Below are 24,843 nucleotides of genomic sequence, written 5' to 3' on the forward strand. Positions count from 1 at the left end.
CATGCATGACGACAGAACATTGGGGAGCTGTGTAGGAGATCGCTGGGGGTCAATTGATCAGACACTAATTTTCTATTCTGTGGATAAGGACTTAAGTCTTGGAGTTCCCATTAAATATAGCGGCACGAATGTCAAACAAAGAAGAGAAGTCATACACAGAGTTCTCTCTGAGGTGAGGAAAAAGCGAAGACAAATAATTTTATCTTGTTTATTCATTGCTGTATAGCCCTATTCACATGTATTAGATCAGCCCCTTTTCTCTCCGAAATGGCAACTTTGAGACCTTCGAGACCTGCCTGAATGATGATTTTAAGGTATCCATTGTATGCTATCATAGTTGACATAGGCGATAGTACCTTTAGGCTGTTTCTGTAACGTGATTAAATTTGTGATTTTCCTATCTGTTTTCTAGATACAAATACTGGGCCTAAGAAATGTCTGGGGAAGAACAGAAAAGGATTAATTTCTGTATTATGATATGCGTTTAGAGCAAGTGATATTGATCAGCATAAACAGCACTTTAGCAATAAACATCTTCATTTTACATTTTCTACACTTTATGTCATAGATTATGTTAGGGATTCATAGCTAGTGAACTGGTGCTTCCTTGTTTAGGTGCTTTTGGAAGTGGCCCTTGACCTTCTCATTGTGTTGTAAGCTATCCATAGAAGGCATTTGTTAGTAAACTTAAAGGGCTTTGATTCAGGAGGTATGGTATGTAATGGATTTGATCTGCGTTTGTGTGTAAAATGGACCATTGGAGACACTGTCCCAGGTGGCAATGTGGTCCAAATGCATACTGGCCATGAGTTGCCTAGTGAGTTCTACTCTTGAGCAGACCAAGACGATGTGTTTGGTGGGTCTTAAGTAGCGGTTATTTGGCGATTTTGGCTATTGAGAAATGGCCAGTTGGTGAGTGGATACCCCTCAAGGCACTCATTTAAATGGATTGCTGTGATCACACATGGTTTATGTGCTTTTGTTTGAGTGTATTCTAAATCCCTGATAAGCTCTTTATTAATAGTTGATTTATATACAGTACAGACCAAAAGTTTGGACACCTTCTCATTCAAAGAGTTTTCTTTATTTTCATGACTATGAAAATTGTAGATTCACACTGAAGGCATCAAAACTATTAATTAACACATGTGGAATCATAGACATAACAAAAAAGTGTGAAACAACTGAAAATATGTCATATTCTAGGTTCTTCAAAGTAACCACCTTTTGCTTTGATTACTGCTTTGCACACTCTTGGCATTCTCTCCATGAGCTTCAATAGGTTGTCACCTGGAATGGTCTTCCAACAGTCTTAAAGGAGTTCCCAGAGATGCTTAGCACTTGTTGGGCCTTTTGCCTTCATTGGGTTCAGGTCTGGCGACTGTGGAGGCCAGGTCATCTGGTGCAGCACCCCATCACTCTCCTTCTTGGTCAAATAGCCCTTACACAGCCTGGAGGTGTGTTTGGGGTCATTGTTGAAAAATAAATGAAGGTCAAACTAAACGCAAACCGGATGGAATAGCATGCCGCTGCAAGATGCTGTGGTAGCCATGTTGGTTCAGTATGCCTTCAATTTTGAATAAATCCCCAACAGTGTCACCAGCAAAGCACCCACACACCATCACACCACCTCCTCCATGCTTCACGGTGGGACCCAGGCATGTAGAGTCCATCCGTTCACCTATTCTGCGTCGAACAAAGACACGGTAGTTGGAACCAAAGATCTAAAATTTGGACTCATCAGACCAAAGCAAAGATTTCCACTGGTCTAATGTCCATTCCTTGTGTTCTTTAGCCCAAGCAAGTCTCTTCTGCTTGTTGCCTGTCCATAGAAGTGGTTTCCTAGCAGATATTCTACCATTCACAGCGTAGAGACAGCACCGGCACAGCTGCGGCAACACCCCACCGTTCTATGAGCACTAACGCAACCAAATGCTGGCAAAGCAGGGAGTGATGAGGTAATGCCGTCCGTACCGACCCGGGTGCTCAATCCTTTATGAGTATACAGAGTACAATCCAAGAAGAGCAAAGAAATAAGGAGGCACTCACGGTTTTGTCGGGGTGACAGCAAGCTTCTTTATTTCAGGTGCGGCGTGCGATCATCGGCGTGGGACGCCAGACCAGTGCAGACAGGTAGTGACATATGTTTCACGCCCCTTCTGGGCATTTCTTCAGTCTGAAGAAATGCCTAGAAGGGGCGTGAAACATTTGTCACTACCTGTCTGCACTGGTCTGGCGTCCCACGTCGATGATCGCACGCCGCACCTGAAATAAAGAAGCTTGCTGTCACCCCGACAAAATCGTGAGTGCCTCCTTATTTCTTTGCTCTTCTTAGATATTCTACCATGAAGGCCTGATTCACACAGTCTCCTCTTAACAGTTGACCTGGTCTCTAATCTGAGCTGCTGTTAACCTGCGATTTCTTAGGCTGGTGACTCAGATGAACTTATCCTTCGCAGCAGAGGTGACTCTTGGTCTTCCTGTTCTGGGGCGATCTGCATGTGAGCCAGTTTCTTTGTAGCTCTTGATGGTTTTTGTGACTGCACTTGGGGACACTTTCCACCTAGAATATGACATATTTTCAGTTGTTTCACACTTTTTTGTCTATAATTCCACATGTTAATTCATAGTTTTGATGCCTTCAGTGTGAATCTACAATTTTCTTTGAATAAGAAGGTGTGTACAAACTTTTGGTCTGTCCTGTGTACCATATTTTCCGGCATATAAGACGACTTTTAAACCCAGAAAAATCTTCTCCAAAGTGGGGGGTCATCTTATACGCTGGGTGTAGGGCGGGTGCTGGAGCGTACCTTATACATATATACATTTGCATGCCTACACTTCTAGCAGTGACTCCGTCCCCCTAGCAATGCCAGAGCTCCGCAGTGGGCTAGAGTTTATGAACGCTACAGTGCTGAGGTAGCCTGAGGGCTTACCTCTCCTTCCAGGACCAGGCTTTATCAATCTAGCGCAGAGCACACATATCAATGTGGTTTTATTGAACCAAAATGATCTGTATGAGGAATTAAATGATTCCTCCTAAAAGTCCTCTAAAGGGACTAAAAGTGTAAAAAATGTTTTAAAACACACACATTAACTCCTTCATTATTAAAAGTTTAAATAACCCCCCTTTTCCCAACTTCCATATAAAAAAAATATATAAACATAATAAAAATAAACATGTGATATCGCCGCCTGTGTAAATGTTTGAACTATAAAAATATATTGTTAATTAAACCGCACATTCAATGGCGTCTGCGCAAAAAAATTCCAAAGTCCAAAATATACCATAAAAATTGAATATTGAAATACGTAGGCCTGGCAGTGCTGAGGGCCGCGCGGCGGTGATGTCACAGTGCCAGATGAAGGCAGAAACCCCGCCTGTGCCTGTCTCGCCCCCTGCCATAGACTTACATTGAGGGGGCGGAGCGTGACCTCACATGGGGGCGGTCACATCACAATACTCCGGCCCCGTGATCAGCAGTCATCAGACCCGGAGCGATGTTCGCTTCGGGGCCTGACGAGAGCGGGGTGCTGTGTGCGAGATCGTGGGGGTCCCCAGCGGCGGGACCCCAAGCAATCAGGCAACTTATCCCCTATCCTTTAGATAAGGGATAAGTTGTCAGCACGGTAGTACCCCTTTAAATATATTTTGCACTATCCATATTTGTGAAGTGTTGGTTTGGCACCATGGTCAATATACTCTGATGCATCAAGAATTAGTGGGTGGAAATCCTGGCTGACCCATGCCTGATTCATCTTCACAAAAGTCAGTCTCCCCACTTTTTCGTGGACAGACGAGTTCTCCTTGGGGTTACCATGGCCCCCGCTGCACTAAACACCCGCTCTGATGGCACACTACTGGCCGGGCAGGATAGCTTTTCCAGGGCAAACTCTGCTAGTTGCAGCCACAAATCAAGTTTTGCTGCCCAGAAGTCCAGCAGATCTTCAAGGTGTGTTGGCATGGTCATGTCAAGGTATGCCATCACCTGCTGGTTCAGGTCTTGCTCCAGGTCTACCTGCTGCTGATGAGTTGCTTCACTATGCGAGTGAAGAAAGCTACTCATCAGCGACTGTAGACTCAGGCTGCTGCTGATGGAGCTGGTACTGCTCCTGCCACCCCACCCCTCCCCAGCAGCCATGGCAGTGGAAGGTGAGCACAGAGGGCCTCCCGAGTCAGACCTGCGAGAGGATGGACGATGGATGTCTCTGGAGTAGGTCAGTTGTCTTGCCTCTCAGTGGGTGTAAAAAAGGCCCCCATTTTGTGCCGTGCCGTTAGTGAGGGTCCAATAAGGTGGACAGCCAGAAGTCATCTTGTTGCCGAATGGTGACAATTCGTCGATCATTACGCAAGCGAGCATGCATCGTGCCATTTATGAAAGTGACTCGGAGAGACTCCCTGGATCCTCTGTCTCGACACGGTGGAGGATGGGGGCGGGGGGGGGGGATTTGCACACTGTCACAGGACCAACGGCCTTAGAACGTGGAGGTGGAAGCGGCGTGTTCTGTCCAAGTTGCTGTTGTGGCTGTGCATGAACCACATTCACCCAGTGGGCAGTAAAGGACATGTACTGTCCCTGACTGTAGTTACAGCTCCACACGTCGGCGCTGCCATGCACTTTGGTACACACAGACAGGCTTAAGGACTGTCCCACCGTCTGTACCACAAAATTGTGAAGGGCTGGTACTGCCTTCTTCGGAAAGAAATGACGGCTTGGGACTCTCCACCTCGACTCGGCATGAGCCATCAATTCTCTGAAAGGTGCAGAGTCCACCACTTAAAAAGGGAGGGACTGCAGCAACAGCAACTTGGACAGGAGCACATTCAGCTTCTGCGCCGTTGGATGAGTGGGCACATATTCGATGGATTGCTGGCACAATGACTGACTCGAAGTAGGAGGAGCCGGAGCACAGGAGCAACAGAAGATAGGTAAGACACACAGTTCCCTTTGGCGGAGGAGCCTCGGCTGGCTGAAACAGGGAGCGGCGTGCCACTGGGTGATGCCGTAGGCTGGACCACCACATCGGAGCCACCGTTCTCCCAGGCTACTTTATGTTGACGCAGGGCCATGGTGCCAACATTGGGACCCTGGCCATGCTTCACCTTCTGCCAACATATCTTGCATGTGGCCATGTGAACCTCCTTCGGATGCTTGAAAACTGCCACACCACCAAGTAGCTGATTTTCACACCAACAGTCTGCACTGATTGACTGCTACTGCCACCGACTCCAGGAACCACTGTTCCACTACCTACCGGGAAGGTAGGCTGCCATAAAGAAGGTGGTCTGCTCTGGGCATGTTTGGCTCCAGACTTTCCACTTCTGCCACCATGCTGACTGCCAACCCTGCTACCACCTTGCTGGCTCAGCTGCTGCCTCACAGGCAACCTGCTACCCTCTTCTCCTGATGATGATGAAGCCCCTTCTGCATCCGGCTCCCAAGTGCGATCGGCTTCATCATCATCATCATCATCATCATCTTCTAGTTGTGTCTGCCTGTCACTGATGTCCGCCTCAGGTTCCTCAACACCACCTGCCATGCCACTCTCCTCATCACTGCTTGCCCGCCTAGCCTATAGTCACAGGATATATAACTGTATACATTCCCGTATTTCTTTGGACATACCCCTTTTGATTGATATAACTATGCTAATCTCTATATATTAAGTGCTGCTTTATGCTGTTAGCATAGCCCATCAACTATAAAGTTAAGGATGGTAACATCTGTTTCTCTGTACCCATATCATTGGGAGCATTGTTCTAATGGGCGGTGTCTCCTAAGTAAACATTTTGAATTATAAAAGAAGGCATAAAAACTCTATAATAAGTAAATAAAATACAATAAAGTGAAAACAATTATATAAGCATAACTCCAAATGCAACTATAAATCCAAATGCACCTATATAAAAAAACAACTTCTAAATCATAGCTAAAGATAAAAAAAAAAAATCATACATTTAAAATTATAACGGAGTTTCTGCACACCACACTTTAGATATGTCATACGTGAGGATTAGTGGATACACTTATGGGGTAAATATTATTCAATGAACAGACCTCTTACAAGATGACATTAAACTGTTTCTGTTTATGGCTATTTTTCCCTAATAAAGATCTACAAAATGAATAGATACAAGCTCAATTTTAAATACCAAAAAGGATTAAACATAATAATTACCTTGTTCCTTGCTGTAACTCATCATCAAGCAGAATTTTCTAGATAATCCACATATAGCCCTAGTGGGCAAAGCCTGTAAAGATCCAAATCTTTCCCCGTGAGGCTGACTGAAGCAGACAGTCGGATCTGGAGCACTTGGGGAACCAACATATTCCCCCCATTTCAGCCCTCGTATCCAAGGTAGTGGACTCTATTGTTGCAACAAATTGAGCATTAGTACACTGTGTGAACCAATCAATGATATAGATATATAAAAAAAAATGACAATCGTGTCACCACAATAAATGTTTGGTAAGTACACATTTACATAAACAGCGGCAGATTTTATGCAGCGGATTTTGCAACACATTGGGGGACATTTATCAATGTTTGATTATGTATTCCTTATATTAGTAATTTTTTCTTTACTTTTTTTTTTGCTTATGTGTGACTTATTTATCAACTGGTTTCAGCCTGTTGCTAAATTTCTTTCACGTAAGCAATTTTTTCTTTTTTACTTTGGTAGTAGCTTTTTCTGCTCCATGTTTGAGCTGGAGTAAATGTAGTCAATTTTTAACCTTGTTGCAACTTTTTTTTTTGCGCAGTTGCAACTGTCACAGTTAATAAATACCAGACTACCCGTAGTCCATTTTAAAATTATTACTACGTAGTTACGTTTTGGAAAACTTGCTTTTTTTCGCTTTCCAGTCAAAATGTCGCACGAAAAATCGCGTAGTCGCAGGTGCCGGATCAGCCCGTGACTCCATTTACTTTATAATGATCCTACCGGAGTCAAACGGTGACTCCGGTCGGCTCAGTTTTAACCCGTATATGGTTTTGGACCGAACCTAAAACCGGGCCGATTCGGCCAGGGTATGGGAGCACACGGTTTGCCCCTCCCGCTGGCACCCGTATGTACAAAACGTGGTGTGAATGCACCCTTAATAATACATAACTGGCTGCAGCAGGAGGCTGAATTGAATACAGTAAATTTAGCTGTAGCGACCAGTGCCAGGCAGCTGCTGCCAAGGCAAATAAAATCATGGGGTGCATCAATAGGGGCATAGATGCCCACTATAAGGAAATAATTCTACCATTGTGCAAATCACTAGACCACACACAGAATACTGTGTACAGTACTGGGAACCAGTGTACAAGAAAGATATGGGTAATAAGTACTACAGTACTAATAAGGGGAAGTACCCTTATTGCTACAGTACCCAGACAAATTATCATAATTGGGGTTATTTCGTTTAGAAAAAAAGAAGGCTTAGGGGCGACCTAATAACTATGTATAAATATATCAGGGGGCAGTACAAAGAGATCTCTCCCATGATCTTTTTATACCCAGGACTGTATCTCTAACAAGGGGGCATCCTCTATGCTTAGAGGAAAGAAGGTTTCTACACCTGCACAGATGGGGGTTCTTTACTGTAAGAGCAGTGAAACTGTGGGACTCTCTTCCAGAGTAGGTGGTCATGGTGAAATCCTGGATGCATTTCTGGAGAGTAGTAACATTACAGATTATAGATCCTAGATTTATAGAAGGTTGATCCAGGGATTTATTCTGCATATTTGGAGTCGGGAAGGAATTTTTTACCTCTAGTATGTTTTTTTTCCCCTTCCTCTGGATCAACTCAGCAGGGACTCATTAGGTATATAGGTTGAACTTGATGGTCTTTTTTCAACATCATGAACTATGTTACTATGTTACTGACAGTTTAACTTTCTGCTGCGTACATGCATTGATCATAGAGATAAATGCAGGGAGAATATAGAGTGGACTTATGTTGTTGTTACATTATGGCCACACAATTCTGTTGGGTAACAACCCCCTACCTCTGACTACATTGTGGTCTGCTGTGTGGTTGAGATGGCAAAAAATAAAAAAAATTTAAAAAAAAAGATTCCCAATGACAGAATTGGTGTCTGGTCACCTTTTCCCCCCCAAAAAACTCCCATAGAACATGGTGATGTAAAGCTAATATTTAAAAAGTCTAATATTAAACTGTACTGACTGTACTGCAAAATAAAGGAATTTTCTTTCATTTCAACCGACAAACACCATTAAAAGTACAACTTATCTGACATAACATGCGCCCTTATGTGCCTTAAATGAGTATTTCGGTTTTAGCTATTTTATCCCCTATCCAAAGCGGGGCTAAAGCGGCAGGGGGCCCCCGCGATCTCCCTGCAGCACCCGCATATGGAGCTGCATCTCCAGGCTCAGAATCCGGAAGTTTTCGGGACTGAAGACGTGACGCCACGCCTCCCTCATGACGTCATGCCCCCTCCCTTCATGTCTATGGGAGTAGGCGTAACGGCCATTAAACCCCCTCCCATAGACATAAATGGAGGGGCGTGACATGACGTCCATGCGGGTGCTGCAGGGAGATTGTGGGGGGGTCCCAGTGGTGGGCCCCCTGCGATCAGACATTGTATCCCCTATCCTTTGGAGATGGAGCGCTAAGTGACTGAATTCAGTCTAATAGCCGCCAGCAGGAGTCGAGGTAATCAATACGCTGCAAGTGCGCCACTTCAGCGAGACACTCTAGTAAGGGGATCAGGTGACCACCACCTACGTGGAATGACTGTCTTACCGCCTGAAGCAAATAACTCAGAGTGAGACATGTCAAACATAAACAGTAAGGTTGCTTCAGGTGATCTCGGGACTGTAGTTCCTTTAATTTAACAGATGACACATAGTATAGTGGACCAAAAGGCAGTCAAAGAGGGACAGGACCACCAAATATGAGACATGGGAGAGGTTTATCAAAACCGGTAGAGAGGAAAAGTTGCCCAGTTGCCCACAGCAACCAATCAGATCACATCTTTCAGTTTCCAGGGGCCTTGTTAAAAATGAAAGAAGCGATCTGATTGGTTGCTATGAGCAACTCTGCAACTTTTCCTCTGGACAGACTTTGATCCCATGGTCCCCACTGAAACTCCAGCAGGCACCTGGAACCATGGGGTAACATCAATTAGTTTCCTGGAATTGATTGGCAATCACTAACCTATGGGAGAGTGATAAACATTTCTGCTGGTTATGGGCAGGTTATGGGCTTTATTTTTTAATCTCCATTGTACTCAGTTATCAGTTATGCTTCATTTCAGTTATATATAACAGAGAAAAATATCAGGCATGCAGTTTTTTTTTCTGCCATAAATAATGGATACACTAACATACGTTAGCAATTTAACACCTAAGTCTATGGTGATGGAAGTAACAACTGTTAACCTTCGTTAACTTTATATCTGTAATTCAGTTATTGCTATTAAGCATGCCCAGAAAAATAAAAAATAACGGACATTAAAAGAGATAAATGTTTTTACGGCTAATAACGGTTGTTAACGATCTGGTATTTTATATACAATTTTACTAAATCTTTTACCATTTTACTTCCGTTAACATCAGTTTCATATGCGTTATCGATGACCTCCGTTATGTGTCAATAATGGTCATTTCATAATGGCTTTGAACAACAGTGATTTGAACATAGCCTTACAATGCTTTGGTACTTGCAACCCAGTCAAGTGAAAATGAGATACAATGACAATACATAGGAGTCAGGAGTGTGAAAAGTGCAGCTCCCACATCCTGTAATCTGTATCAGCATCTCGGCCACTAGATGGACTCTCAACCAAAATTGTTGCATCATTCAGAGAATGTTCATGCTACTGTATCTTTATTTAACAATTTTTCTTCTTTTCAGGAACAATGTGCTTTAAATGATCTCATGTCCTTGTATTTTGAGACACGCCGACAGGGCCCTTTGCTAGCCCGGTCACCGTCTTTCAAAACCAGAAATCCCAATTTCTATCCAATAAACTCTAGAAGCTGCGTTATGGATGCTTTCCAAGATTTGGTCATGCAGGAGTTGATGGAATTAAAACACCACAGCATTTTTTCTTCTAAATCAGATAATCTAACCAAATTCGATAGACATGCTCTCAGTGAACATAGGGAAAATGGCAATTGGACTATACGAGGTGCAGATAGGGGGGGGGGGGGGGCGGCTGTTTGTATGGATACAGATTTGTATTGTAGTCTCAACAAAATCATTTTAAATGATAGCAAAATGTACACTCCAATTGCATACAATCCCACCGTTCAATTTAGTGGTCAGCTAGAGTTACTCTTAAAGGAGGGTCTCTCCCTAGGGGTTATTACCCAAAAAGTTTGATTATATGCTAGTGAGAAATCCCATTGTCACAATTTTTCACTCGCTACCTAAAATTCATAAGAGCGTCCCATAGTTGCGGGAATCGGCTCTTTGAATGAAGCACTTTGTGAATGGGTTGATTCACTTTTGCAGCATTTGGTAGTCACATGTCCCAGCCACATTAAAGACTCACAACATTTACTTTCTATAGTTGATAAGATAGAATGGAATTTGTCTTTTTCTTGGCTAACTTTGGACATAGAACCATTGTTTTACATCGGTTTACAGCAAAGATTTCTCTATTTTTGTTTTAGATGCTTTATCTTATATTTTGTCACATAGATTTTTCTGCTTTCAAGAACAATTCTATGTCCAAAGCACAGGAGCTTCTACGGGTGCCAAGTCATCCCCATCAGTAGCAAACATTTTTGTTCATTGGTGGGAGATGCAATATATTTTTAGTGAGGTCAATCCATTCTCCTCCCACGTCATTTGGTATGGGAGATTTGTGGATGATATTATTATTTGGTTATCCTCATAAGGTGAGGCGATCAAATTTGTTGACTATGTCAATAACAATCCTCAATTTATTTTTCACCCATTCTTGGCATCAGTCCGTTACACCATTTTTGGATATTTTACTTGAGGCTGATGAGGGACGAGTTCACACTAGCACTTTTCGTAAACCTAATGTGGGTAACCCTATTCTTCAGGCAGAATCGTGCCATCCGAAACACACAGTGTTAGCTGTTCCAGTGGGGGAACTGACATGTGCCCTAAGAAATTGTTCCACCAATGAACGTTTTGTTACAGAAGCTAGTGTAGTCTGTAATAGTTTGCACAACAGAGGTTATCCATCTTGGACCTTGAATCGAGCAAAAAAGTCAAAGTTGTCAGAGTTGAGTCAAAAAAGTCAGAGTTGAGTCAAAATCCAGAAGTGATCTTCTAAAAATTAAGTCCCATGTAAATTCAGTTACAAATTCAGTTTCAACACCCTCCATGTTTAAACCTACGTTTGTTAGACTGGGTTCACACCACGTTTTTGCCATACTGTTTTCAATCCGTTTTTCTAAAGAAAACTGTATGGCAAAAAAACGGATGGAACAGTATGGAAAAAAGTAAACTGTATGCGTTTTTAAACAGTATACTGATTTTAAAAGTGCATACAGTTCAGTTTTTATAGAAAAAAAACCCATACGTTTTTGAAAATGTTGTCCATTTTTAATGGGAGGGGTCTTGGGTGGGGACTTAAGGATTCAAATGCGCATGTTCCCCATATGGAACCGTATACATGTGCGTTTCCCATTGACGTCCATGTTAAAAAAAATGTATGTGGTTGCAGTATAGTTTTTAAACCGGAGTCAAAACCGTGGTTGACCACAATTTTGTCTCCGGTTTAAAAACCGGTTCCATACGGGAAAAACGTATACGTTTTTACTTTGCACATGCGAATCCTAAAGTCCCCACCCAAGACCTCTCCCATTAAAAATGGACAAAATTTTCAAAAATGTATGGTTTTTTTTTCTATAAAAACTGACTGAACTGTATGCACTTTTAAAAACAGTATACTGTTTAAAAATGCATACATATGAACACGATATCATACAACAATCCATCTAATGTATCTAAACATTTTAAAACTGTTCATGCAGGTGAGGTGTCGGATTTTGAATTTCACAGCATCGAAATTGTTCGACAACCAGAAAGAGGTGGGGATAGAATAAAAGCTTTACATAACAGAGAAATTTATTGGATATATGCGTTACTCACATTCCAGCCTTATGGCCTTAATTTAAAGTCGGACATTATTTTGCACTACTAAGTTTGTTTTATCTTTGCAGTACACTCACTATTGGAAAGGTTTCTCCTGTAATCTTTGTTCTTTTTTCATTTATTTAATTTTGTTTGTTCTTATGTAACAAAACAAACGCATAATGTGTATTTGTTACTATGTGCACAGGTGTTTATCACCTGATATACTCTACTCTGCTGGGTATAAGACATTCTACTTCTCCCAATCCCATCATGCATCTGATGAAGGGTCACCTGACCTGAAATGCGTCATGTTGCTTGTCCAGGAGGTTTTATCATTTGTATTTGAGACGTCCATGTCAAATTTTTTACTTGGATTACAATAGAAGGTGAAGTTTTCATACCGCTGGCTCCAACATTTTTCGTCCTAATTTACAAATCTGTCTTTAAACTAGAGGACCTTGAAAACAGCTCGCGTAGGGCAAACATTAGGATCCAAAGCCTCCCTGAGGGTGAGAATGACTTCTGGGCAGTAATCAACACTATGTTTCAGGCCCTCATGCCACAACTTAAGCCTGAATTGCTTTGTATGGACTGGGCACACCCGGCATTGGCCCGCACTCGCTCTCCAGACATATCGCGGGACGTGGTCCTCAAGCTTCACTTGCGATATCAAGTGAAGAGAGATCAGCTGCTATCTGCTGCCTGCAATCTATCTGCTCTGCCGGGCATGTCGCCCAAGGTGAGACTATTCAGACCTAACTCTATCTACCCTTGAGCGGCGACGCAATTTTTGCCCTTTTACCTTGGAGAATGTTAAATATCGTCGGGGGTTCACATTTTCCCTGGCCGTCTGCTCTCTCTCAGATGCCCAGGAGGCCCTCACCAAGGAGAACATTAGTTGGTTGGCTTCCCCGGCTTGGGGCCCTCGTCCGACCAGTACCTGGAACCAGGTCCCCTCTCCACGCCACGACTCCTGTCCGCAGCGTGAATCACCCAAAGGGACTTGACTGTACTCTTTAATGTGCCTAGTGGACATTTCCTGCCTGCTGTCCACTCCAATAGTCAGGGGCTGAGTGTGACCGGACTACTGTACCCTCTACCCAGATTGTGGGCCTGGAAGTATGCCAGTTCGTGTTAATATTTGTTCTGGCTTTCCAGATCTTTGTTCTTTGTTTTGTTCCTATTTTGGTATTTGTGGGCTTTTTTTCCCCATCTTTCTTCTTTTTTGTCTGGTGTCTGTCAGTTCCTTGTACCTTTTTGTTCACTATTGCATAAATGTGTAAGATATTGTCACATAATGTCAGGGGATTCAATTCCCTGTCAAAACTCTGGAAGGCATTCAGGGACTACATGAAACACTGTCCAGATATTATCTGTATTCAGGAGTCTCATTTTAAACCCTCTTCCTTCCTACGTTTTTACATTCACAGTATTTCAAGGTGTACATGTCTTCTTTTAAATCCAAATGCAGGGTTGTATTTATTTGTATCCACAATAATCTACCTTTTGAGATTGAACACTCTTATACTGACTCCAATGGTCGCTATGTTATTTTGTTGGGTTCCCTTTATGGGCGCTGCTAGTGTTTTGTCAATTCATATGCTCCTAATGTTATCCCCGTGTCCTTTTTTCACACTATGTGCTCTCTTTTGTCCTCTGTTACTTATGAGGTTTTGCTGTGGGCGGGGGATTTCAATTTTGTGTTGAATGGGAAATTGGACAGGTCCTCCTAAACACCCCTCGTGAGGTCTAAATCCTTTATTGCATTCCTCATTTTGCTTTCTACAATTGGCTGATGCATGGCGCGTGCATAATGGTTTGGCTCGAGGATTTTCCTATTTTTCCCCCTTGCAGAAGCATTATTCCCACATTTATTGGTTTTAAATACTCCCACGCTCCCTGTGTTGCTGTACGCTCGCGACGTCCTCTCTGCGTGGTCAGACCATGACATGGCTATTGCTGAGCTGGACCTTGTGGGCGGACCGGTTACCCCTTTCAAGTGGAGACTTAATGAGTCCCTTCTTACGAACCCATCTGTTAAGACTGCTACTGCGGAGGATCTTAAATCGGATTTTGCTTCTAATGTTACCTCTGATTCTGATCCTATTTGGATTGGCTTATTTCAATCGCTTATGGTTTAAAACAGGAACGCAATCGTCATCAGGTTGCCTTGGAGCATAAACTGGAGCGGCTTTCCTTGGCACACCAGCAAAACCCTTCTCTTTAACTTATGAGGGTTCTGTGGAAGGTCAGGGTTCAGCTGGACGATGTTTTGTCGACTCGAATGGAGAAGGTTCTGCGCTGGACGAGAGCCACTTACAACCATTTTGGCAATAAACCTGACAAGCTGTTGGCTAGGATACTCAAGCAACGTCAGCGTCTAAATTATGTTCATAGTGTCCAGCTACGCCCTGGCTCCCACTCCTCGCATCCCTGTCGCATATATGAAGCCTTTCATTCTTTTTCTCTACTCTCTATTCTGCTCCGGACCAACAGCGTCACTTTGATTCTCGCTTCTCTTCTTTCCTTCGCTCTATTCATTTGCCTTCTCTTTCCTCTGACGATAAAGACTTTCTCAATGCTCCTATTTCTTTTGAGGATGCCTCTTCTACCAGCTCTTCTTTGAAACTTGGTAAGGCCCCAGGCCCTGATGGGCTTTCGGCCCAATATTATAAGAAATTCTTCTATATACTTTCTCCTCATTTGGTCTCTCTCTTTAATAGTCTTTTTCAAGCTCGCTCTCTCCCTTATGAATATCTTAGTGCCCTTATAACAGTGATTCCCAAGTCGAAAAAAGGATCCCTCTCTTGAATCTAATTATTGGCCCATATCTCATCAATTTGGACACTAGAATCCTCACTTCTATATTGGCTCGCAGGCTTAAAGGAGTAGTCCAGTGGTGACTCAGTGGTGAGCAACTTATCCCCTATCCTAAGGATAGGGGATAAGTTGCAGATCGCGGGGGGTCCGACCGCTGGGGCCCCCTGCGATCTCCTGTACGGAGCCCCGACAGCCCGCGGGAAGGGGGCGTGTCGACCTCCGCACGAGGCGGCGGCCGACACGCCCCCTCAATACAACTCTATGGCAGAGCCGAAGCGCTGCCTTCGGCAATCTCCGACTCTGCCATTGAGATGTATTGAGGGGGCGTGTCGTCCGCCGCTTCGTGCGGGGGGTCGACACCCGCTATCTGGGCGGAGAGCCGGGGCCCCATACAGAGAGATCGCAGGGGGCCCCAGTGGTCGGACCCACCGCGATCTCAAACTTATCCCCTATCCTTAGGATAGGGGATACGTTTTTCACCACTGGACTACCCCTTTAATGTTCTGCTTCCCAAACTAGAGCATGCTGATCAAGTCAGCTTTGTCCCCAGCAGGCAAGCCTCCGATAATATCAGAAAAGTCTTGGATGTGATGCAATGGGCCTCTTCCTCTTCTACCCCCCTTATGTTGCTGGCTTTAGACATAGAAAAAGTCTTTGACAGTGTTTCCTGGGCCTATCTCCACCACAGTGTCCTGGGTAGGATGGGTTCTTTTGTTTATCTAATTAGCTTAATGTACTCCCACCCCTCTGCTTATCTTAAACTGCCTACTATTACCCCCCCCCTCCTATATCTATCTCTCGTAGAACCAGCCAGGTGTACCCTTTCACCTGCTCTCTTTGCTTTGGTGATGGAGCCCCTGGTGGTCCTCATTAGAGACTCTCCTCATATTTCCGGTGTCACGATCGGTCAAACGTACTATAAACTAAGCTTGTTTGCCGAGGATCTCCAATTGTCCCTTACTCGGCCTCTTACCTCTCTTCCAAACCTCTTTCACCTTCTTTGTGACTTTTCTGTTTGTTTCTGGATTGCGGGTGAATGTCTTGAAATAATATTCTCTTTTCTGTAGCATTCCTCTGCATACTCAGAAGCTGATCTATCTTAACTTTGCCTTTCCTGACCCTGCTTCTAGACTATCTTATCCTGGTGTGTCCTTGACCTCTACTGTTTCCTCTCTCTATTCTGCTAACTACTTGCGTCTGTTTCGCCCTTACCTTCTCTACCTTTTCAGAACCCTGCCGATCCCAGTACCAGCAGCAGATCTCAGGTTGCCTCAGTCGGACGGATGTTTGGCATAAACCCCCCCCCCCGGCATTCCCCACTCTATTATGTACTATAATAAATGTTTGGGTGGCCTTTCTGTCCCTAACTTTCTCAAGTACTATTATGCCGCACATTTGAGATAACTTGCCTGGTTTATGGCTCCTGAAGGAGTACCTCTTTGCGTCCGTTTGGAATCTTCATTGCTCCTCCCTCATTCATTTTCTGCTATTATGTGGTCTATCCCTCCATTCTCCCGTTATGTCCCTTCTTCTGCTCTACTTACCTTGTATTCGCTTTCTTTGTGGCGGTTGCTCGGTTTCTTGTTTCGTCATCAATCTCCTTCCTCCCCACTGTCCCCTCTCTTTCTTGCTTCTCACTGAATCTATCTGGTTTTCATGACTTTCTGGTTCCGCCCACCCTGACCCTGTAACCCCCGCCAGCGGTTTTGGCGCCATCCACAACTGTACATAAGTGACTATTCTGTAACCCTTTGTATGCAATTGATAAAGAGGGAAGCTTTACCCTCGAAACGCGTGTTGCACGACCGATTCATGTATAAATAAAATACATGTTTCACCACACCATCCGAGTCTGATCTTCTTGTTATCCACCTGGGCAGTGCCATCTTAGTAGTTTTTTATTTCTGCAACCATCTGGACCTCCACCAACTCCCGAAAAGAGCCCAGTTTTCTCTGCAGGCTGCAGCCGAGGATTTCTCCAACCACCCCGCTACTCAGGAGTTCAATGCATAAAACCAAGCGTCATTTAAGGTGAGCAATATTTCAGGGCATTCGGGACCCCACGGAATTACACGAGGCGCCGTCCTCTATTTTTTTGTTCTCACCATTTCGTCTTAGCACATCTGGGACCGCAGCAAACGGACCCCGGCAACCGACTACCTATCCAGACAGTCGTAGAGTACAGGCGACCGTAACATTCTTCATCCCGCATTTTTTCATGGATCTAAAGGCCACGAGACTCTCGAAAAAGGACATCACCTTCAGAAACCTGGTCCAATCATTACAAGAGGTACCACCTCAGGACATACCGACTAAAAGTAACGCAGCAGTCCATGAAATCGAATTTAAACTGATGCGAGAACTTTTCTTTGAACTTGAAGCATTATCCAAATCGGAGATACAACATCACCTTGACTCTTTCTCAAAGTTTACCTGGCAGTAAATATTCTGCCAAGAGGTTTGAGAATCCACACCACCTCCTCATTTAAAGGGGATATTGTATTGAATAATAAATGGGACGCAGCATTAAACGAATGCTCTTGTACTTTGCTTAACATTTTGATTGAAAAACGTGATTCTTTGGTTTACGGCATATCTGATGAAATTGATGACTGTATCTTTAAGCTGTCTGATAGTACAGGAGCAGGATGCGGGAGATCCCACACGGGGATTTATCCCAGAAAAAACCTCGGCGTGTGAAAGCGCTTCTCCGTTGCAAAAAATTTGGTTGCTGTAAACTTCTTGGATAAGAAGGGGGGATTTATTGACGGTTGGGTTTACAGAAATAAAGAACACAAAAAGTAAAAAAGTAAAAAATAGAAAATAAAAAAATATAAAGCATAAAGCAAACAGGATTGGACAACGCGTTTCAAAAGGGTATCCCTTTCTTCTTCAGGGACCTGAAGAAGAAAGGGATACCCTTTTGAAACGCGTTGTCCAATCCTGTTTGCTTTATGCTTTATATTTTTTTATTTTCTATTTTTTACTTTTTTACTTTTTGTGTTCTTTATTTCTGTAAACCCAACCGTCAATAAATCCCCCCTTCTTATCCAAGAAGTTTACAGCAACCAAATTTTTTGCAACGGAGAAGCGCTTTCACACGCCGAGGTTTTTTCTGGGATAAATCCCCGTGTGGGATCTCCCGCATCCTGCTCCTGTACTATTGCCACCGCCTGCCAGCGGTCTCGGCAGAAAGCTGCTCCCGATCACCAACCTAAGGCTCTTTTCCTCGCCACATCATCGGGACTTAAAGGATAGTGGCACCCGACTGCTCACCCCGATCTCCACCGCGCACTGGCCGCAAGGTACCAGCACACATCGAGGGGATCATCCAGCTGACCGCATCTGCCGACTCTGCCAAGCGGATCACATCTGAACATCTGGAGTACACCAGAGGACGGTGTCTACTCCACAAAATCAGCGCTCCACATCACCGGCACCAGGTGACACCCCGCAGCACCGGAGACAAGCAAGAACATCAGCCAGCAGATCCAGCAGTCAGCGGCCCCGGAACCTTGCCGCATACCAGCCTATATGCATCGCAGAGTTGTGCCTGTTATGCAGCACAACTCTGAAAGGTGAGCAGAAAATCTCCCTATCCTTCCCCGCTAAATCCCCCCCCCTTACCTCCTATAACTAGAAAGGTAAAGGCACCATCAAGGCGCCACTTCTGTGTTTTTTCTCTTCACATATTTTACTCATTTAAGCTGTCTGAAACACTTAAAAGAATATACAAACTGTGACAAAACCACCACTTCCAAAATACACAAATTTGAGGAAGAAATTGCAACAAAAAAAAAATACACAAACTCAACAGAGACAGGTCAGACTACAAAAACAATAATATAAAATTCTGGCTTAACAAAGACATCACAAAAAAACGTGAAACTAATAACAACAATATAATTAACGTTAAAAACCCTATCCACCACCCCCTCAAACCCACCCCAAACAACAATAAACCTCGACACTTGAGGACACCCGTTTACAAGTGTCATACCACTCATCCACGGACACCCGTGTCCCGAAAAACCCATACACCTCTATCCCGCAATAACCATATCAGACCCAAGTCCACCGCACACCCCAGACCAATTCCGGCTCCAAGGAAATCCCTGGCCCTACTCACTACGCCAAGAACACCGAAGCAAATACCGCATTGAACTAATCCCGAAAGAGCTACTTGAACTGCTACCCATCAACCAACCCGAACTACCTTCGGGGCGCTACAGCACCTCCAGCGACCACCCAGACCCTATTTTTGAGGACTCCTTGATCACCACACACGGGAGTATCACACCCACACAAGATCCATTGGTATTGGAACATTCCAATCATTTCTTCACACCATGCAATACCTCCACCTCACAACAATTGCAAAGAAACACCACCCTTACTACCGGTAATATCACTCTCCTCTCAGAGTCTTTTTTAGGTCTTCCCCCCACTCTGGGACAGACCCCAGAACACAACCTGTACCCGATAAAGACTATTCATCTAACGGCACCCATTCGACCACAGAACACAAAAAGAAAAGAGAGAGAGGGCGAAGAGGAGGACCACGAAAAGAAGAAAAAACACACTCGCTATTGAAAGAACCAACTACATCTACATGCCCTGGTAACTCAATATTCTCCACGGACACCATCAAAATATTTAACCTATCGAAAAGGCCTCTAGAGAAGTCGGAACTCGAAGTAATATCAAAAGGACTATCGTTCGGCCTGTCTAACAAATCGAGTGACTTCGTTCTATTTCTAGATTTTAACACCTTTATCCGCAAGCTGACCCTAAAAAGGCACTTAAATCTACCCCGACTACAGACCAGAGGTAACAACTCGGCCGCCCAAAAGACCGACTATGAGACCCCCCTAGAACCACCTCCAAACAATACAGGTCTCAAACATAAATCCACGTTCTATCCTACATACCACAGGAGCAATTTTATAGAAACCTTCATGGCAGGGGTATCAAACGACTTAGAGGAACTCACCAAAGGCAGTAAAGGAATTATCAAGCACAATCTAAACATGAGCAAAAAAAAGAGCTATCAAATTCCTCTCCACGGATGAAACCATCATCATAAAATCCGCAGACAAAGGGGGCGGAATAGTTATGGACAAGGAAAAGTATATTGCAGAATCCAACAGACTACTAACAGACATCTCCTATGAAATTCTGAGAAAAGACCCCTTTCAACAATACTCAAGAATTATCCACAATATTGGATACAGGTCTCAAAAACGGCATCATCAGCAAGCATGAACACAGCTTCATGAGAATCACCGAACCCAATACCCCTCTCTTTTATCATTTACCGAAGATCCACAAACACGCCACAAACCCACCCGGACGCCCCATCATCTCGGGGATCAACTCCCTAACATCCAATTTATCCCAATACACCGATTGGCACCTACAGAAATATGTTTGCCTCCTACCATCATACACCAAAGACACTAGCGATTTCATACAATCAGTAATTAATCTAAAATGGAAAGACCACTATTCATTCCTCACCATGGATATCTCATCCCTGTACACCATAATCAAACACGATTTGGGACTCGCAGCTGTTTCCCAGTATCTCCAAAAAGACATACACATGCCAGCACTACAACAAGTATTCCTCCTAAACGCCATAAAATTAATCCTCAAACTCAACTTCTTCAAATTCAACGGACACATCTACCGCCAGCACTGTGGAACAGTGATGGGGACGCGATTCGCACCTAGTTTCCCTAATCTTTTCATGGGCTCCTTTGAAAATGAGATCCTGCACCATCACCCCCTTTTCCAGCACTGCATCACGTATAAAAGATTTATCTTTGACATATTTATCTTCTGGGACGGAAACGCTGATGAGCTTATCCAATTCACCACCTCTCTAAATGACAATACCTGGATCGTTCGATTCACCCATACACATTATCCCAACCATGCAGAATTCCTCGACGTAATAGTCTACCATGACCAAGAAAAAATTTCCACCAAAACATTTTTCAAAAGTGTAGATGGAAACAGCTATTTAGACTACACCAGCTGCCAGTACAAAAAATGGACACAAAATATCCCGTATGGACAATACAAACGGATACGCAGGAATTAATTGCACTACCAGCCAGGACTTCATCACCCAAAGCAAAATCCTCGACCAAAGATTTAGAGCAAAAGGATACCCCAAATCACTCATCCACAACAGCAAAGAGAGAGCCGGCCGGCTAGACCAGGAAAAATGCCTAATACCGAAATGCTCTAAGGATATGCCAACTCAGGGCATGGACAACACCTTCTCCTATAACTTCATAACCACCTACTCCACCGACCACAGAAAGATCAAAGAGATTTTACAATCACATTGGAACACCCTCCTCCTGGACCCATTCCTGAAAGAGATCCTACCCACAGCCCCCAAACTCACATTCCGGAGAAACAAATCCCTTAAAAATATCCTGGCTCCAAGTAAGCTCAAAGAGACCAAACCCACCCTGTTTCCGCATATGGACATCACAGGATCATTCAAATGCTCCTCAAAGAACTGCAAATGCTGTTACAATATAAAAAAAATTGCTGCCACGAATTCATATCCAAAATCACCGGCGAAAGCCACAAAATCAAAAGCTTGATGAACTGCAAAACGACATGTCATTTACCTGCTGGAATGCTCGTGCGGCATCCAATGTGTCGGCAGAACAATCCAAATGCTAAGTACACGGATCAATAAGCACCACTCAAACGTAACAAACAGGTACCAGCTACACCGCGTCTCAAGACATGCAGCCGACAAACACAATAAGAATTTCTCAGAATTTACACTAACCCCCATCGAACATATTCCTTCATCATGCAACAGGAGATACTCACAACTGTGCCGGCGAGAGAATTATTGGATCTTCAAGCTGAAAACATTCACTCCACGGGGTTTAAATGAATACATAGAACACACTATCTAAATCCCCTTTCAAACATTCTGGCTACTACACTTACTAAATAGGCGTTCATACCATTGGTCCATTCAACATAACTCACTAGTTCCTGATTGGACCACTCCCCTTCCACCTCCTCCGCCGCACAACATCAGCACCACTCAAGTCAATACATTGTTGGTTTCATAGCCCTCCATTGAACAAGTAGGCGCCGTCCTGATTGGGCAACACACAATCACACATCCACGCATCATAGCCAGGACCAGTACGTACATCTTTAACCCACAGTACGTCACACCCACATACTCCACCCTCTCCCCCATTGGCCACCCGTACAATCGTCCCATCTGATTGGTTCACACACCATCCGGACTCAGCACATAGCCGGTCCATAGCCATCCACTGAAAGGGTAGGCGCCGTCCTGATTGGACAGAAACCGCCAGCCACTATTGGCCAACACCTTAACGTACAAACCAACATACCGTACGTCATCCTCAACTATCCCTCCATTGGTCGCCCGTTAGTCACGTGACTTACACGGACCGGCGGCTTTGACTATTCAAACCTGACACTCACGTATCCTTTCCCACCCAATCTTATACAGCTTATAATAAACTGATTACTTTATGTGGTATTATTCGTATGTATCGATGTAGCTTTGTAATGTGATATCTTGCAAATCTGCCGCATCCACTGGCACATCTTTGGTACCACCCACCCTGACCCTCTAACCCATGCCATCGGTTTTGGCGCCATCCACAACTGTACATAAGTGACTATTCTGTAACCCTTTGTATGCAATTGATAAAGAGGGAAGCTTTACCCTCGAAACGCGTCTTGCACAACCGATTCATGTATGAATAAAATACATGTTTCACCACACCATCCGAGTCCGATCTTCTTGTTATCCACCTGGGCAGTGCCTCCGCAGTTTTTTCTATCTGCAACTTTCTGGTTCAGGGGCACCTTCTGAGTTTGGAGGAATTTGCAGATCATTTCCAATCTTCAGCTTCATTTTGCACGTGTGGCACTTTACATGGAGCGCCTCTATCTTTAATTTCAGACCTCCAGCTTCGGAATGCCTGCGCGTCAATCAGGTCTTTTAGTTTCTTAGTTCTCTTTCTACTCCTCTTCTTGATATATCCCTTTCTAGATTTGACCGTTTACTGCTGTACTCGTCTACCTGAAAGGGTTTGCCCTCTGTGATGTATAGCCAGTTGAATGCCCCTCCACCGAATGTCAAGTTACCATTTATGTTGCAATGGGAGGCGGATTTTCGCACCACTTTATCCCTCCGCTATATGGCAATTTTGTTGTGAATCTCTTAGTAAGAGGAGCTGGCAGGTTTCCCTTACGGAAACCTCTCTCAAAATACTTTGTAGGGCCTACTATGTCCCCACTCGCTTACATAAGATTTTTCCATCATCCTCGCCACTATGTTTCCGTGGTTGCACTAACCCTGGCTCTATGCACCACAGATGATGGTCCTGCGCAATGGCATGGACCTTTTGGTCCTCAGTAGTCTCCCTATTGCGGGAGGTTACTGGGTTTCCTTATCCCCTTCAACCTATGTTTTGCCTTCTTAGTAGGCGGCCATCTCGCATGCCGAATAAACTATTTCGCTAAGCCCAGTTTGTCCTTATGGCAGCCAGGATTCACGTGGAAGTCTTCGTTTTTTTCTTTAGATAATGTCATTGATCATGTTAATTCCATTATGCTTTCTGAAAAAATAAATGCCATGAGGGATGATGTGGTGGTGGTCTTCCTATTGCCCTAACATTCGCTATATTATGTCAATGTATTGACCTTTTTGTGTTCTGACAGTACCAATTATTTGTATGCTGATATATGCTGCCTTCCTCTTTGTTTCTCTATATGCCCACTGTTTTGGTTATATGATGGTTATGATTACCGATCTTGCTTTGTTACATAGTTACATAGTTAGTATGGTTGAAAAAAGACATACGCCCATCAAGTTCAACCAGGGAATTGAAGGGAAGGGGATGTAGTTTTATAATTCTGCATAAGCGTTAATGTTATTTTGTTCCAGGAATGTATCTAACCCTGTTTTAAAGCTGTTAATTGTTCCTGCTGTGACCAGTTCCTGAGGTAGACCGTTCCATAAATTCACAGTCCTCACGGTAAAGAAGGCGTGTCACCCCTTTAGACTAAACCTTTTCTTCTCCAGACGGAGGGAGTGCCCCCTCGTCCTTTGGGGGGGTTTAACCTGGAACAGTTTTTCTCCATATTTTTTGTATGGGCCATTTATATACTTATATACGGTTATCATATCCCCCCTTGTCTCGGGCTGCGTCCCGAAATGTGTGCAGTTATGTGCATCTGACTTTTATTCCTAATAAAATTTATATGTTACCAAAAAAGTTAATGATAACTTTATCTGCTGTGTGGCATTAACATTTGTCTATATATATATGTGGCTGTTTTTAATTCAGAAACATTTAAATTATTGTGAATAGCTTTCTATTTTTTTTTTTTTACATACAGGATATGTAGGTTCTTTGGTGCTCTCTTTGTTTTCCCGAAATGCAAAGTGAACTAGCAGACCCATGGCTGCTGGGAGTTCTCCTTCCAGTAGAAGCTTTGATCCTGAGCGGCTCACATGTGCTGAGTGGAACAGTTGGCGTGGAGTTTGTCCATACGTTTTTATCATAGTTTCTAAAGCCCGCCTCTGTACAGGGTCTTCAACTGCTGAAACATCCATTCCGAAATAAGTCTAGAAGGAAAGAAAGCAAAATTCTGATTCAGCATTTTTCCTACCTAAACTTTGTGGCAGAGGAAAAGTTACATAGGAGGATGCTTTTGTCTGCATATCCCGACCTAAGGTGGGGCTGAGTTGTGATAATGAAATGGCAGCCAAAGATAGAAGGGGGGTGGCTATGCAGAGTGTGGTCTGTGGCTTTCTGGGAGTGGGCGTGAAATGCAAGCCAAACCAACAAAGGACCAAAATGGAAGGGGTGTGGCTATGTGGACCAACACATTTACATGGCAATGCAGAGTG

General features: G+C 43.9%; 1 protein-coding gene across 4 annotated transcripts in view; it reads right to left on the reverse strand.

Annotated features, from left to right (window-relative positions):
- Nucleotides 1–24,843, reverse strand: part of LYST (lysosomal trafficking regulator) — a 1,083,863-nt gene that overhangs the window by 145,371 nt on the left and 913,649 nt on the right. For all 4 annotated transcript variants that reach the window (XM_056566940.1, XM_056566939.1, XM_056566938.1 and 1 more), the window contains exons 44-45: nt 24,328–24,558; nt 6,181–6,370 (exon numbers count right to left, since the gene is read on the reverse strand). In XM_056566940.1, the coding sequence (XP_056422915.1) occupies nt 6,181–6,370; nt 24,328–24,558 (421 nt within the window). The remainder of the gene's footprint in view (nt 1–6,180; nt 6,371–24,327; nt 24,559–24,843) is intronic.

The sequence above is a fragment of the Hyla sarda genome, chromosome 3 (assembly GCF_029499605.1).
Source record: "Hyla sarda isolate aHylSar1 chromosome 3, aHylSar1.hap1, whole genome shotgun sequence".
In the NCBI taxonomy this organism is placed as follows: domain Eukaryota; kingdom Metazoa; phylum Chordata; class Amphibia; order Anura; family Hylidae; genus Hyla; species Hyla sarda.